This window comes from Caretta caretta, chromosome 2 (genome assembly GCF_965140235.1).
Source record: "Caretta caretta isolate rCarCar2 chromosome 2, rCarCar1.hap1, whole genome shotgun sequence".
Classification (NCBI taxonomy): Eukaryota; Metazoa; Chordata; order Testudines; family Cheloniidae; genus Caretta; species Caretta caretta.
The window spans coordinates 145,117,388-145,131,360 of record NC_134207.1 but is presented as its reverse complement, the minus strand read 5'-3'; the positions used below and the strand labels follow the sequence as shown (position 1 = coordinate 145,131,360).

The 13,973-nt window shown below is 44.0% G+C and overlaps 1 protein-coding gene across 2 annotated transcripts in view; it reads left to right on the top strand.

The window, feature by feature from the left end:
* Positions 1-13,973, top strand: part of SRD5A1 (steroid 5 alpha-reductase 1) — a 72,663-nt gene that overhangs the window by 39,708 nt on the left and 18,982 nt on the right. Inside the window, exon 5 of one of the 2 annotated variants that reach the window (XM_048839526.2) lies at positions 4,101-4,833. The exons of the other annotated variant lie outside the window; for it this stretch is intronic. Coding sequence (XP_048695483.1) covers positions 4,101-4,185 — 85 coding nt within the window. The 3' untranslated portion in view covers positions 4,186-4,833. Of the gene's footprint in view, positions 1-4,100; positions 4,834-13,973 lie in introns of those variants that run through there. 2 annotated transcript variants of the gene reach the window in all.

The following is a 13,973-nucleotide window of genomic DNA, read 5'->3' as shown; positions in this document are numbered from 1 at the left end:
CAAATAATTTTGCTCAGATTCTCTCTCTGCCTGCTGCCTGCAGCAGTCCCTTATAGACCATTTCTGTGGGAAAAGGGCCCATTTTCCCTCAGAATAGCTGTAAAGGCCTCTGGGGACAGAAGCGTAGTGGTGGTAGTAGCCACTCTACCTGACCCCCTTGGATAATTTAATGACCAAGCTTCCATCCAATGTGACTGCACAGAGTTGCACATACAGTTACATTTATATAACTGGGTTTTATCATTAAACAAAAACTTCCTTCTTGACATCTCACATAAGTATCCAAAGTACCCTCCATTAAAACTTCAGAAAAACAAAAGAGTGTGGAAAGGCAGGTTGCACTTTGAAACTTTTATTTTTTTTTTCCTCTACTCCCCCAGGACCAAGTCTCAGATCCAGTCTCTAAAGGTGGTCTGTTAACTCTGCTTTTGACCTTAAACCCTTTTGTGCCAAATCATCTTTCACTTCCCCTAACTAATTTACAACCCTTCAGCAGCCCTTGCTGAAGCAGCACCAAACTTGAAAGATTACTGGCAGCTTCCCATAATGCTGCCCTTACTTCAAACCTCTCAAGCAGACTGAAGTGCCTCTTTTCCCTGGGAGGCATTCAGTCCCCATGGGCAGGGACCTTCTTCCCCTACCCATATACCAAGGAGGGTGGGCTCCTCAGCCACCCCCCATACCTCTGGGTCCCCTAACACTTCCTCCATTTCCTTTTTAATCTTATCCCAGGTTGACCCCTGTACCTGGTATGGGCCCTGGTCCTCCCTTATCCATTTATCCAAAAAATCCTTTACCCTGGCTTGCCAGAACCCGCAACTACCATCACGAGAGTTCGCGATACCCCCTCCAAGCAGCTGCGCGGACTGTTGGGGAGGGGGACTTACAGGCTGCCACTCACCTATCCAATGCGATGCATCCGAGTCACCGGCACCAAGATGTTAGGGGGCTTATTCCTTCACCCACTTACTTCCCTGGTCCTTCTCGCATGAACAGAGAGCAACAATACCCGAAGTCCAAAGGTGCAAACAATTCGATGTTTATTGGGGTGAACTTCCAGCAAGCATGATTCCAGTTTCCTTCCTTAGTATCCTCCTTCCCAGCTCTGACACCACAGAGCCTTACACGTGTGTCCCTGTTCCCATTCCTACCCATAGCCAAACATGATTCCAATTTTCTTACCCCCATTCCCTGTTCCCATTTCCCCCTTTAGCAAAACATGATTCCAATTTTCTTACCCCCATTCCCATCTCCCCCTTTAGCAAAACATGATTCCAATTTTCTTACCCCCATTCCCTGTTCCCATCTCACATGCCCACCCCCACCCACACCCCGTCACTTCCTCATTGACTACAGATTATATAGTAAAACTTGAGTTCTGCTTAGCTATACCTTAACCAATCATTTTCCTGAAATTTAACTAACCAATCCTAACATATTGTAACATGATTATGTAACCAATTATATCCCACCACCTCAATTAGTTTAATTATACAGCAGACAGGAACAATCACAGAACCAGACAGAGATTATACAGACAAACAACAGCAAAGTGGGAACTATAATGACAAAACAATACAGAAGTGAGGATTTCACATCCCAGCTATTGATAAGTGAGTTCTTGCCAGACAGGATGCTATCAAACTAAGTTTCCTTTTACATTTTCTAGGCACTTCCCTTCCTCTGGAGGTGATAGGAATACAATCCTGTCCTGATAGTGCCTAACAGCCCAATAGCACCTTATTTCAATGTGACTAGTTTGGAATGTGAGGATGTGACCGTTCGCTTCCCAGCTTATGGCTGCCTCTGCTGCTTAGCCAAAGGCCTGAGCCTAAGCACAGGGCCACAAACTGTCACAGTAAGAGAAGGCCCTTACACTGGCAGACAGTGGTTTTGATTCTTTTTTTTATACCTCTATCACTAGCCAAGTGATAAGAATACACCTAAATTCTTAGAGTATAGGCCTTTACAGACAGGCCTGAATATCTATATCCTAACATAAAGGAATGCTTAAAATCAAATTTACTTGCAGGTAATTGTTGCTTGCTTACTACTTACATTTCACTCAGCTGAAACAATAATAACAATTCTAATTTTCATAGATTCCAAGGCGAAATGGGACCACTGTGATCATCTAATCTGACCTCCTGTATAACACAGGCCGTATAACTTCCCAAAATAATTCCTAGAGCATAGCTTTTAGAAAAACGTCCAGTCTTGGTTTTAAAAATATCACTAGCCTTGGTAAATTGGATGCGCTAGCAATTAATATTGGAATACTTGGGATGGAAATACTCCAGAGAAATATCTATATTAACCCCCTAAAGTAATTCAGTTAATACTGGGCTTTTAAAAAACAGAGGATTGGCTTCATAGTTGTGTTTTGGACCCTTTATGTTGCCTGCAGAGTACAAGAGGGCCAGAAAGCAGCTAGATCCGCTCAGTTGAGAACTCCTTAGCTGATGCATCCAGCCTCTCCACACTCAGTTATGACACAGGGGACATGGAGAGGAGCATAGGTGGGGCATTCACAGTATCAGTACAGCTCTACCCTGAAAATCAGGGCACCATAACCAGTTCCCTGGCAGCCCCACAACATGACAACAGTTAGACTACGGGGAGGGGCTGAAATTGCAGCCTATCATGGTGACCAAAACTGTTCCAACTGATCTCCTTGTACTCCCCTGTTAGGGGGCTTATTCCTTCACCCACTCACTTCCCTGGTCCTTCTCGCATAAACAGAGAACAACAATACTCGAAGTCCAAAGGTGCAAACAATTCGATGTTTATTGGGGTGAACTTCCAGCAAGCATGATTCCAGTTTCCTTCCTTAGTATCCTCCTTCCCAGCTCTGACACCACAGAGCCTTACACCTGTGTCCCTGTTCCCATTCCTGCCCTTAGCCAAACATGATTCCAGTTTCCCCAGCCCCATTCCCTGTTCCCATTTCCCCTTTTAGCAAAACATGATTCCAGTTTCCTTACCCCCATTCCCTGTTTCCATTTCCCCCACCCGCATGCCCGCCCCCACCCCTCTACTTCCTGATTGACTGCAGACTATATAATAAAACTTGACTTCTGCTTAGCTATACCTTAACCAATCATGTTCCTGAAATTTAACTAACCAATCCTAACATAAAAAGAAAAGGAGTACTTGTGGCACCTTAGAGACTAACCAATTTATTTGAGCATGAGCTTTCGTATTACCAGCAGGACAGTGGGGTGGGAGGAGGTATTGTTTCATATTCTCTGTGTGTATATAAAGTCTGCTGCAGTTTCCACGGTATGCATCCGATGAAGTGAGCTGTAGCTCACGAAAGCTCATGCTCAAATAAATTGGTTAGTCTCTAAGGTGCCACAAGTACTCCTTTTCTTTTTGCGAATACAGACTAACACGGCTGTTACTCTGAAACCAATCCTAACATATTGTAACATGATTATGTACCCAATTATATCCCACCACCTTAATTAGTTTACACCCAGCAAAATTAATTATACAGCAGACAGAAACAATCACAGAACCAGACAGAGATTATACAGACAAACAATAGCAAAGTGGGAACTATAATGACAAAACAATACAGAAGTGAGGATTTTCACATCCCAGCTATTGATAAGTGAGTTCTTGCCAGACAGGATGCTATCAAACTAAGTTTCCTTTTACATTTTCTAGGCACTTCCCTTTCTCTGGAGGTGATAGGAACTATCAGGACAGGATTGTATTCCTAACAGCCCAATAGCACCTTATTTCAATGTGATTAGTTTGGAATGTGAGGATGTGACCGTTCGCTTCCCAGCTTATGGCTGCCTCTGTTGCTTAGCCAAAGGCCTTAGCCTAAGAACAGGGCCTCAGACTGTCACAGTAAGAGAAGGCCCTTACACCGGCAGACAGTGATTTTGATTCTCTTTTGTACCTCTATAACTAGCCAAGTGATAAGAATACACCTAAATTCTTAGAGTATAGGCCTTTACAGACAGGCCTGAATATCTATATCCTAACATCCCCTCTCAATCTCTCTATATCCATCTGTTGTGTCTTGTATTATATTAGTCCCTGCCACAAAGAGATTACATCAATCTTTTTGTTCTGTTTTTGTGTAGCACCTCACATTGGGGTCTGGCTCCATGCCTGGGACGCCTCAGTGCTATGGTAATACAAATAATCAAGATGCTGTCTAGTTGCTGACCAAGAGATAGTGTATCATGATACAAGTCCTGATCATGCAAAAACTTTACAGTAACTTTATGAATGTAGCTATTCCTATTGAACTCAATGGAACTGTGCATGTGTAGATTTGGGGCCATATTTAGAACATTATCATGTAAACCACCAACATTTATGAAGAGTTAAACACTATATCTAGTTATAAAGCTGATTCATTAGGAGTAGGGTATGGATCAAAGGGGTGGCTTCAGATCTTCCCTCCCTCTTAAGAAATTACATAAGGTCTGAAAGATTTGTAAGGAATAATTATTAAAAGCTCCTAACCTAACGATAGCATAGCCAATTTCATTTTTTCCTTTCTTAACCGAGTATGTTAATTGTCACTTCTAAGGAATGTTAAGTGATTGCTTAAAGCACCCTATAAAGTGAATGAGACATTAAGTAGTTTGTACAAATAACCACTCCAGTCCTCATGCATCATGGTGCTAATGGGGCAGGTTCATGCTGTGGAACGCCGATTCTGGGCTCGGGAAAGAAGCACAGACTGGTGGGACCACATAATGTTGCAGGTCTGGGACGATTCCCAGTGGCTGCGAAACTTTCGCATGCGTAAGGGCACTTTCATGGAACTTTGTGACTTGCTTTCCCTTGCCCTGACGCTCATGAATACCAAGATGAGAGCAGCCCTCACAGTTGAGAAGCGAGTGGCGATAGCCCTGTGGAAGCTTGCAACGCCAGACAGCTACCGGTCAGTTGGGAATCAATTTGGAGTGGGCAAATCTACTGTTGGGGCTGCTGTGATGCAAGTAGCCCACGCAATCAAAGATCTGCTGATATCAAGGGTAGTGACCCTGGGAAATGTGCAGGTCATAGTGGATGGCTTTGCTGCAATGGGATTCCCTAACTGTGGTGGGGCCATAGACGGAACCCATATCCCTATCTTGGCACCGGAGCACCAAGCCGCCGAGTACATAAACCGCAAGGGGTACTTTTCAATAGTGCTGCAAGCTCTGGTGGATCACAAGGGACGTTTCACCAACATCAACGTGGGATGGCCCTGGAAAGGTACATGACGCTCGCATCTTCAGGAACTCTGGTCTGTTTCAAAAGCTGCAGGAAGGGACTTTATTCCCAGACCAGAAAATAACTGTTGGGGATGTTGAAATGCCTATGTGTATCCTTGGGGACCCAGCCTACCCCTTAATGCCATGGCTCATGAAGCCGTACACAGGCAGCCTGGACAGTAGTCAGGAGCTGTTCAACTACAGGCTGAGCAAGTGCAGAATGGTGGTAGAATGTGCATTTGGACGTTTAAAGGCGCGCTGGCGCAGTTTACTGACTCGCTTAGACCTCAGCGAAACCAATATTCCCACTGTTATTACTGCTTGCTGTGTGCTCTACAATATCTGTGAGAGTAAGGGGGAGACGTTTATGGCGGGGTGGGAGGTTGAGGCAAATCGCCTGGCTGCTGGTTACGCGCAGCCAGACACCAGGGCGGTTAGAAGAGCACAGGAGAGCGCGGTACGCATCAGAGAAGCTTTGAAACCAGTTTCATGACTGGCCAGCCTACGGTGTGAAAGTTCTGTTTGTTTCTCCTTGATGAAACCCCCCGCCCCTTGGTTCACTCTACTTCCCTGTAAGCTAACCACCCTCCCCTCCTCCCTTCAATAACCGCTTGCAGAGGCAATAAAGTCATTGTTGCTTCACATTCATGCATTTTTTATTCATTCATCACACAAATAGGGGGATGACTACCAAGGTAGTCCAGGAGGGGTGGTGGAGGAGGGAAGGAAAATGCCACACAGCACTTTAAAAGTTTACAACTTTAAAATTTATTGAATGCCAGCCTTCTTTTTTGGGGGCAATACTCTGTGGCGGAGTGGCTGGTTGGCCAGTGGCCCCCCCACTGCGTTCTTGGGCGTCTGGGTGTGGAGGCTATGGAACTTGGGGAGGAGGGCGGTTGGTTACACAGGGGCTGTAGTGGCAGTCTGTGCTCCAGCTGCCTTTGCTGCAGCTCAACCATACACTGAAGCATACTGGTTTGGTCCTCCAACAGCCTCAGCATTGAATCCTGCCTCCTCTCATCACGCTGCTGCCACATTTGAGCTTCAGCCCTGTCTTCAGCCCGCCACTTACTCTCTTCAGCCCGCCACCTCTCCTCCCGGTCATTTTGTGCTTTCCTGTACTCTGACATTATTTGCCTCCATGCATTCGTCTGTGCTCTGTCAGTGTGGGAGGACAGCATGAGCTTGGAGAACATTTCATCTCGAGTGCGTTTTTTTTCTTTCTAAGCTTCACTAGCCTCTGGAAAGGAGAAGATCCTGTGATCATTGAAACACATGCAGCTGGTGGAGAAAAAAAAAGGGACAGCGGTATTTAAAAAGACACATTTTATAAAACAGTGGCTACACTTTTTCAGGGTAAACATTGCTGTTAACATTACATACACAGCACATGTGCTTTCGTTAGAAGGTCGCATTTTGCCTCCCCCCACCGCGTAGCTACTCCCTCAACCTTCCTCCCTCCCTGTGGCTAACAGCGGGGAACATTTCTGTTTAGCCACAGGCAAACAGCCCAGCAGGAATGGGCTCCTCTGAGTGTCCCCTGAAGAAAAGCACTCTATTTCAACCAGGTGACCATGAATTATATCTCACTCTCCTGAGGATAACACAGAGAGATAAAGAACGGATGTTGTTTGAACGCCAGCAAGCATACACTGCAATGCTCTGTTGTACAATGATTCCCGAGTACGTGTTACTGGCCTGGAGTGGTAAAGTGTCCTACCATGAAGGACGCAATAAGGCTGCCCTCCCCACAAACCTTTTGCAAAGGCTTTGGGAGTACATCCAGGAGAGCCGCGAATGCCAGGGCAAAGTAATCCTTTCACATGCTTGCTTTTAAACCATGTATAGTATTTTAAAAGGTACACTCACCGGAGGTTCCTTCTCCACCTGCTGGGTCCAGGAGGCAGCCTTGGGTGGGTTCGGGGGGTACTGGCTCCAGGTCCAGGGTGAGAAACAGTTCCTGGCTGTCGGGAAAACCGGTTTCTCCGCTTGCTTGCTTGCTGTGAGCTATCTACAACCTCCTCCTCATCATCATCTTCTTCGTCCCCAAAACCTGCTTCCGTATTGCCTCCATCTCCATTGAAGGAGTCAAACAACACGGCGGGGGTAGTGGTGGCTGAACCCCCTAAAATGGCATGCAGCTCATCATAGAAGCGGCATGTTTGGGGCTCTGACCCGGAGCGGCCATTCGCCTCTCTGGTTTTCTGGTAGGCTTGCCTCAGCTCCTTCAGCTTCACGCGGCACTGCTTCGGTCCGTTATGGCCTCTGTCCTTCATGCCCTGGGAGATTTTGACAAAGGTTTTGGCATTTTGAAAACTGGAACGGAGTTCTGATAGCACGGATTCCTCTCCCCATACAGCGATCAGATCCCGTACCTCCCATTCGGTCCATGCTGGAGCTCTTTTGCGATTCTGGGACTCCATCATGGTCACCTCTGCTGATGAGCTCTGCATGGTCACCTGCAGCTTGCCACGCTGGCCAAACAGGAAATGAGATTCAAAAGTTCGCGGTTCTTTTCCTGTCTACCTGGCCAGTGCATCAGAGTTGAGAGTGCTATCCAGAGCGGTCACAATGGAGCACTCTGGGATAGCTCCTGGAGGCCAATACCATCGAATTGTGTCCACAGTACCCCAAATTTGAGCCGGCAAGGCCGATTTAAGCGCTAATCCACTTGTCAGGGGTGGAGTAAGGAAATCAATTTTAAGAGCCCTTTAAGTCGAAATAAAGGGCTTCATTGTGTGGACGGGTGCAGGTTTACATCGATTTAATGCTGCTAAATTCGACCTAAAGTCCTAGTGTAGACCAGGGCTATGATTAAACAAAATAAGTCAATGCAGTTATTTCACTATTATTATCATACTGCTCATTTAGTATTCACTCGTTGCATTTACTGACACTCAGTACTACTTTAAAAGTGAAATTGTAAAAGGAAGATCTGCCTATTTCAGCTATTTATTTTTTTATCACAACTGCATCTAAAACGATAGTACCATAGAGTAACAACTATATTTTTTGCTCAAACATGAGAATTCAAGAATAGTCCAGAAGGAAGACAGGCAGTCTTTAAGAAAGAACCATGAAATAAAACGTTTACCAACCTGAAGATCCTGCATGTTCAGACATGTTCCTTTCATCATCTTCAATGCAGCTTCCTCCTGAGAAGGAACACTTCTCATATTTTTGTTTCATTCGGGAAACCAGGCCTTGCATTTCTTTGTTGTACTCTTTGCATTGTGCACACATGCCTGTCTTACCCACAGGTAGAGGAACTTCATTAAAATATTCCCAACTGAGTCTCTTTTATGGCCTGCTGCCATTATAGGTTTTCCCTTCTAGTGAGAGACTGGTATGGTAGATCTCAAATCAATGAAGGCTACACTCAGAAAGACCTCAAGACTTCTGGAATATGCTGCTCAGTTTCACTTTTGTTTCTACTGCCTGTTCCTCCCTTCTCGCATTTATCTCCAGACTTCTTCTCCATGTCCAGATCTATTCCCCCAACAATCTTCTATTCATCGAACTTTTTGAAACTTTGCACTTTTAGAGAGAGGTAGGGGATTGACTTTGTGTACACAAATTTGCAGAGGGACAATAGGATTGAGGTCTGTTATTTCTCACCTCTGTATATTATGTATTTATTTATTTATTATAAAACATTTTTGCTGTTAAAAAGTATGTTATCTCTGGCGACACAAATCCAGTTTGAGAACTGCAAAACTAAGCACCTCGGATGGTATCTTCTAGACTGAGCGCGAAGTCCCATTGGGTGGATAGAAAGATTAGCCTAAATAATCTAAACAGAAGCCCCTGAAATCCCATAAGATTGGGTCCCTAATCCATGAACTATTGGAACTCATTTACAAAACTTTTCTTTAACATTACATGAATATGTGGTCTCATACTATAGAATTAGAATTTATAATCTCTATTCCATGATGAGATATCTTTGAGCTATAATGTATTGTAATTAAAACTATCTTTAGATAGGTTTTTTCCTCAAAAAGTGTTTTATCAAAAAAATCCGATTTAAATAAAAAAAATCTGATTTTCTTGATTTTTTTTTAAATTGATTTTTATCCACCCTGATACGTGGCATGGAGCGATTGGATTAGACTAAGTAGCTGGAGGTTGATAATGACAACTGCAGAATTAAACTGATTAAACCTACTCCTTTTGTAGTAGACTCCTTAAAATTGTAGGCAATTCTTCCAGACTTAGGATATAGTGATAAATCTCTACCACTCAGGGTGGATAAAAATAATTTAGTTAAAAACAATTTTAACAAAAACAAACCTGATTTTAAAAAACTTGAATGTTTAACTAAATTCAAAACTTCATATGCTTGTTTTGTTAAAATATTATATGTTTGCTGTTGAAGAACAGAATACATAACATTGTTGTTTTAGTTAAATAAAACAATTTAAATGTCGGTCTGGTGATGTTCTCCTCCTAATACAGCACAGCAAGAAAATCCTCCAAATATTAATGATTAACCTGTTGAATTGGAGATATTTCACCTCCCAATGACTTCATAAATATCAGCCTCAGTTACCTTTGGTAAATGAAATAACCAAACAATCATTCGTTTTCTGATATAGCTGTAAAACTAATCTGAAAAGTTTTCAAAATAAATCACTTTTAAAATGTACAGTGTGTACTTTCTAAAAATGAAATCTTCATCTATCTCTGACTTGTGAAGAATATGTATCAAGGTTATAACAACCAACAAGAATGCATTTTTATGTAGAAATCCAAATTGAGTCAATTTGATTTAAATCAAATCCTCCCTGCTACCACTGCTCTACACGAGCACTTCCACAAGGTGCTAGCACTGTCGAGCTGCAGTGATGTGAGATCAACTGTGGCTAGAGTTCCTAAAGCTCAATATAAACACAATCAGGTATAAATAGTTTGCCAAGGCAAATTGCCTAGGATTTTTCCAGTTTCTTCCTACATCAAGCTTTTGCCAACTCCTTCAAAGAAGAAGAAAACTGAATAATCCTTGCCAGTTGCCTTGTGCAAACTTTTTGCACAGGGAGCCTGTTGAAAGGTAGAAAAGGTCGAGGAGGAGGAAAAAAAGAGTGTCATAGAAGACAAGCAGGAGGGGGATGTGTGGGGGGGAAAAACCCTAAATGAAAGAGTAGAGAAAAATTATGCCAGATGATTTATTTTGTGCATTTGACAGTCTTTTCTGTGTAGTCAGTTTTAATGTTTCCCCTTAATAGTTACTTAGACCCTGATCCTGCCATTGGATCTGGTAATATGAACACAAGTCAGATCCCATTTCACCAGGATGTGAGAGTCAGATCCCAATTCACACAGCAAGAAGGGGAAGAAAAATATTTTTAAAACAGGAAAATATGTTTGTAAAACAAGGACCCAGGAACAGGTGTAGTACCTCAAAACACTTAACTCATTTTTTAAAATGGTCTTGTTTTGAAGTTGACGGCGTCCCTTTTGAGGGTGTAGTAGCTTGAAAGCTGACAAATCTTTTACAATACTACCAAAATAAGCCTGGGTCTTTTTCCAGGTTTGGAGATGATTAAGCCTCATGATTTGTTTTCTTTCTCACCAGCAGTCTGAATTGGTATATCTAAATTCTGATGAGAGTTGATATAGATCCTTACCTAGAGGAAGGTACTATTGTTCCAACCTGTCAGTCCTTCCTCATGCTGTTTCTTGCAGCTGCTCTAAAATCCACCCACTTCACTTTCATCATCCCAATGTATCCATCTTGTAATGGAATCTGTGCACTTTCTGTGGTACATTATCTACTTCGTATGATGTTGGGCCACCCACTTGCCCTTGTGTTATACCAAGAAAATAAAAACCAGCAGGATCTTATTAAACTGGATATGGCAATATGCCGTATTTATTGCTAATACAAAAAGAATCAGAGTAAGCAATCACTTATAGCTATAACATCTCATTCACACACACACACACCATGAGTTGGTTGAGTTCAGGATCCTGAAACAGGGAAGAAAGGTAAGCAGAAGGATACGGACCCTGGACTTCAGGAAAGCTGACTTCGACTCCCTCAGGGAACAGATGGGTAGGATCCCCTGGGGGACTAACATGAAGGGGAAAGGAGTCCAGGAGAGCTGGCTGTATTTCAAGAAATCCCTGTTGAGGTTACACGGACAAACCATCCCGATGTGTCGAAAGAATAGTAAATATGGCAGGCGACCAGCTTGGCTTAACAGTGAAATCCTAGCGGATCTTAAGCATAAAAAAGAAGCTTACAAGAAGTGGAAGGTTGGACATATGACCAGGGAAGAGTATAAAAATATTGCTCAGGCATGTAGGAATGAAATTAGGAGGGCCAAATCGCACCTGGAGCTGCAGCTACCGAGAGATGTTAAGAGTAACAAGAAGGGTTTCTTCAGGTATGTTGGCAACAAGAAGAAAGCCAAGGAAAGTGTGGGCCCCTTAATGAACGAGGGAGGCAACCTAGTGACAGAGGATGTGGAAAAAGCTAATGTACTCAATGCTTTTTTTGCCTCTGTCTTCACGAACAAAGTCAACTCCCAGACTGCTGCGCTGGGCATCACAACATGGGGAATAGATGGCCAGCCCTCTGTGGAGAAAGAGGTGGTTAGGGACTATTTAGAAAAGCTGGACGTGCACAAGTCCATGGGGCTGGACGAGTTGCATCCGAGAGTGCTAAAGGAACTGGCGGCTGTGATTGCAGAGCCATTGGCCGTTATCTTTGAAAACTCATGGCGAACGGGGGAAGTCCCGGATGACTAGAAAAAGGCTAATGTAGTGCCAATCTTTAAAAAAGGGAAGAAAGAGGATCCTGCGAACTACAGGCCAGTGAGCCTCACTTCAGTCCCCGGAAAAATCATGGAGCAGGTCCTCAAAGAATCAATCCTGAAGCACTTACATGAGAGGAAAGTGATCAGGAACAGTCAGCATGGATTCACCAAGGGAAGGTCATGCCTGACTAATCTAATCGCCTTCTATGATGAGATTACTGGTTCTGTGGATGAAGGGAAAGCAGTGGATGTCTTGTATCTTGACTTTAGCAAAGCTTTTGACACGGTCTCCCACAGTATTCTTGTCAGCAAATTAAAGAAGTATGGGCTGGATGATTGCACTGTAAGGTGGGTAGAAAGTTGGCTAGATTGTCGGGCTCAACGGGTAGTGATCAATGGCTCCATGTCTAGTTGGCAGCCGGTGTCAAGTGGAGTGCCCCAGGGGTCGGTCCTAGGGCCGGTTTTGTTCAATATCTTCATAAATGATCCGGAGGATGGTGTGGATTGCACTCTCAGCAAATTTGCGGATGATACTAAACTAGGAGGAGTGGTCGATACGCTGGAGGGCAGGGATAGGATACAGAGGGACCTAGACAAATTGGAGGATTGGGCCAAAAGAAATCTGAAAAAAGAAATCTGATGAGATTCAATAAGAATAAGTGCAGGGTCCTGCACTTAGGACGGAAGAACCCAATGCACAGCTACAGACTAGGGACCGAATGGCTAGGCAGCAGTTCTGCGGAAAAGGACCTAGGGGTGACAGTGGACGAGAAGCTGGATATGAGTCAACAGTGTGCCCTTGTTGCCAAGAAGGCCAATGGCATTTTGGGATGTATAAGTAGGGGCATAGCGAGCAGATCGAGGGACGTAATCATCCCCCTCTATTCGACATTGGTGAGGCCTCATCTGGAGTACTGTGTCCAGTTTTGGGCCCCACATTACAAGAAGGATGTGGATAAATTGGAGAGAGTCCAGTGAAGGGCAACAAAAATGATTAGGGGTCTGGAACACATGACTTATGAGGAGAGGCTGAGGGAACTGGGATTGTTTAGTCTGCGGAAGAGAAGAATGAGGGGGGATTTGATAGCTGCTTTCAACTACCTGAGAGGTGGTTCCCGAGAGGATGGTTCTAGACTATGCTCAGTGGTGGAAGAGGACAGGACAAGGAGTAATGGTCTCAAGTTGCAGTGGGGGAGGTTTAGGTTGGATATTAGGAAAAACTTTTTCACTAGGAGGGTGGTGAAACACTGGAATGCGTTGCCTAGGGAGGTGGTGGAATCTCCTTCCTTAGAAGTTTTTAAGGTCAGGCTTGACAAAGCCCTGGCTGGGATGATTTAATTGGGGATGGGTCCTGCTTTTGAGCAGGGGGTTGGACTAGATGACCTCCTGAGGTCCCTTCCAACCCTGATATTCTACACATACACCCACAAGTTCTGCAAGGTTGTTATAGTTACCAGCCTAGAAGTTGCTTGTGCCAGGTGTCTGGCAAGGTGGCCTGGACACGAGGGTGGAGCAGGGTCTTGTCAGATGCGCATCCGATGCTCTTGGAGGTTGGTTTGCAGAATCAGACCAAAGTCCTCAATCTTCAGGGTCTGTTTTTATAGGGACTTATCCTCATACAAGTTTATAGGCGACAGGTTTCCGAGTGGTAGCCATGTTAGTCTGTATCAGCAAAAACAACAAGGAATCCTTGTGGCACTTTGGAGACTAACAAATGTATTTGGGCATAAGCTTTTGTGGGCTAAATCCACTACAGTAGATGCATGGAGTGGAACATACAGTAGGGAGGTATAAATACACAGCATTTGAAAAGATGGGAGTTGCCTTACCAAGTGGGGGGGGGTCAGTGCTAACAAGCCAATTCAGTTTAAGTTGGAAGTAGGCAATTCTCAACCAGTTGACAAGAAGGAGTGGAAGTCACTTTTGTTGTGTTAATGAGGTCAGTGTAAACAAGTTGGCCTATTTCAGACAATTGATAGGAAGG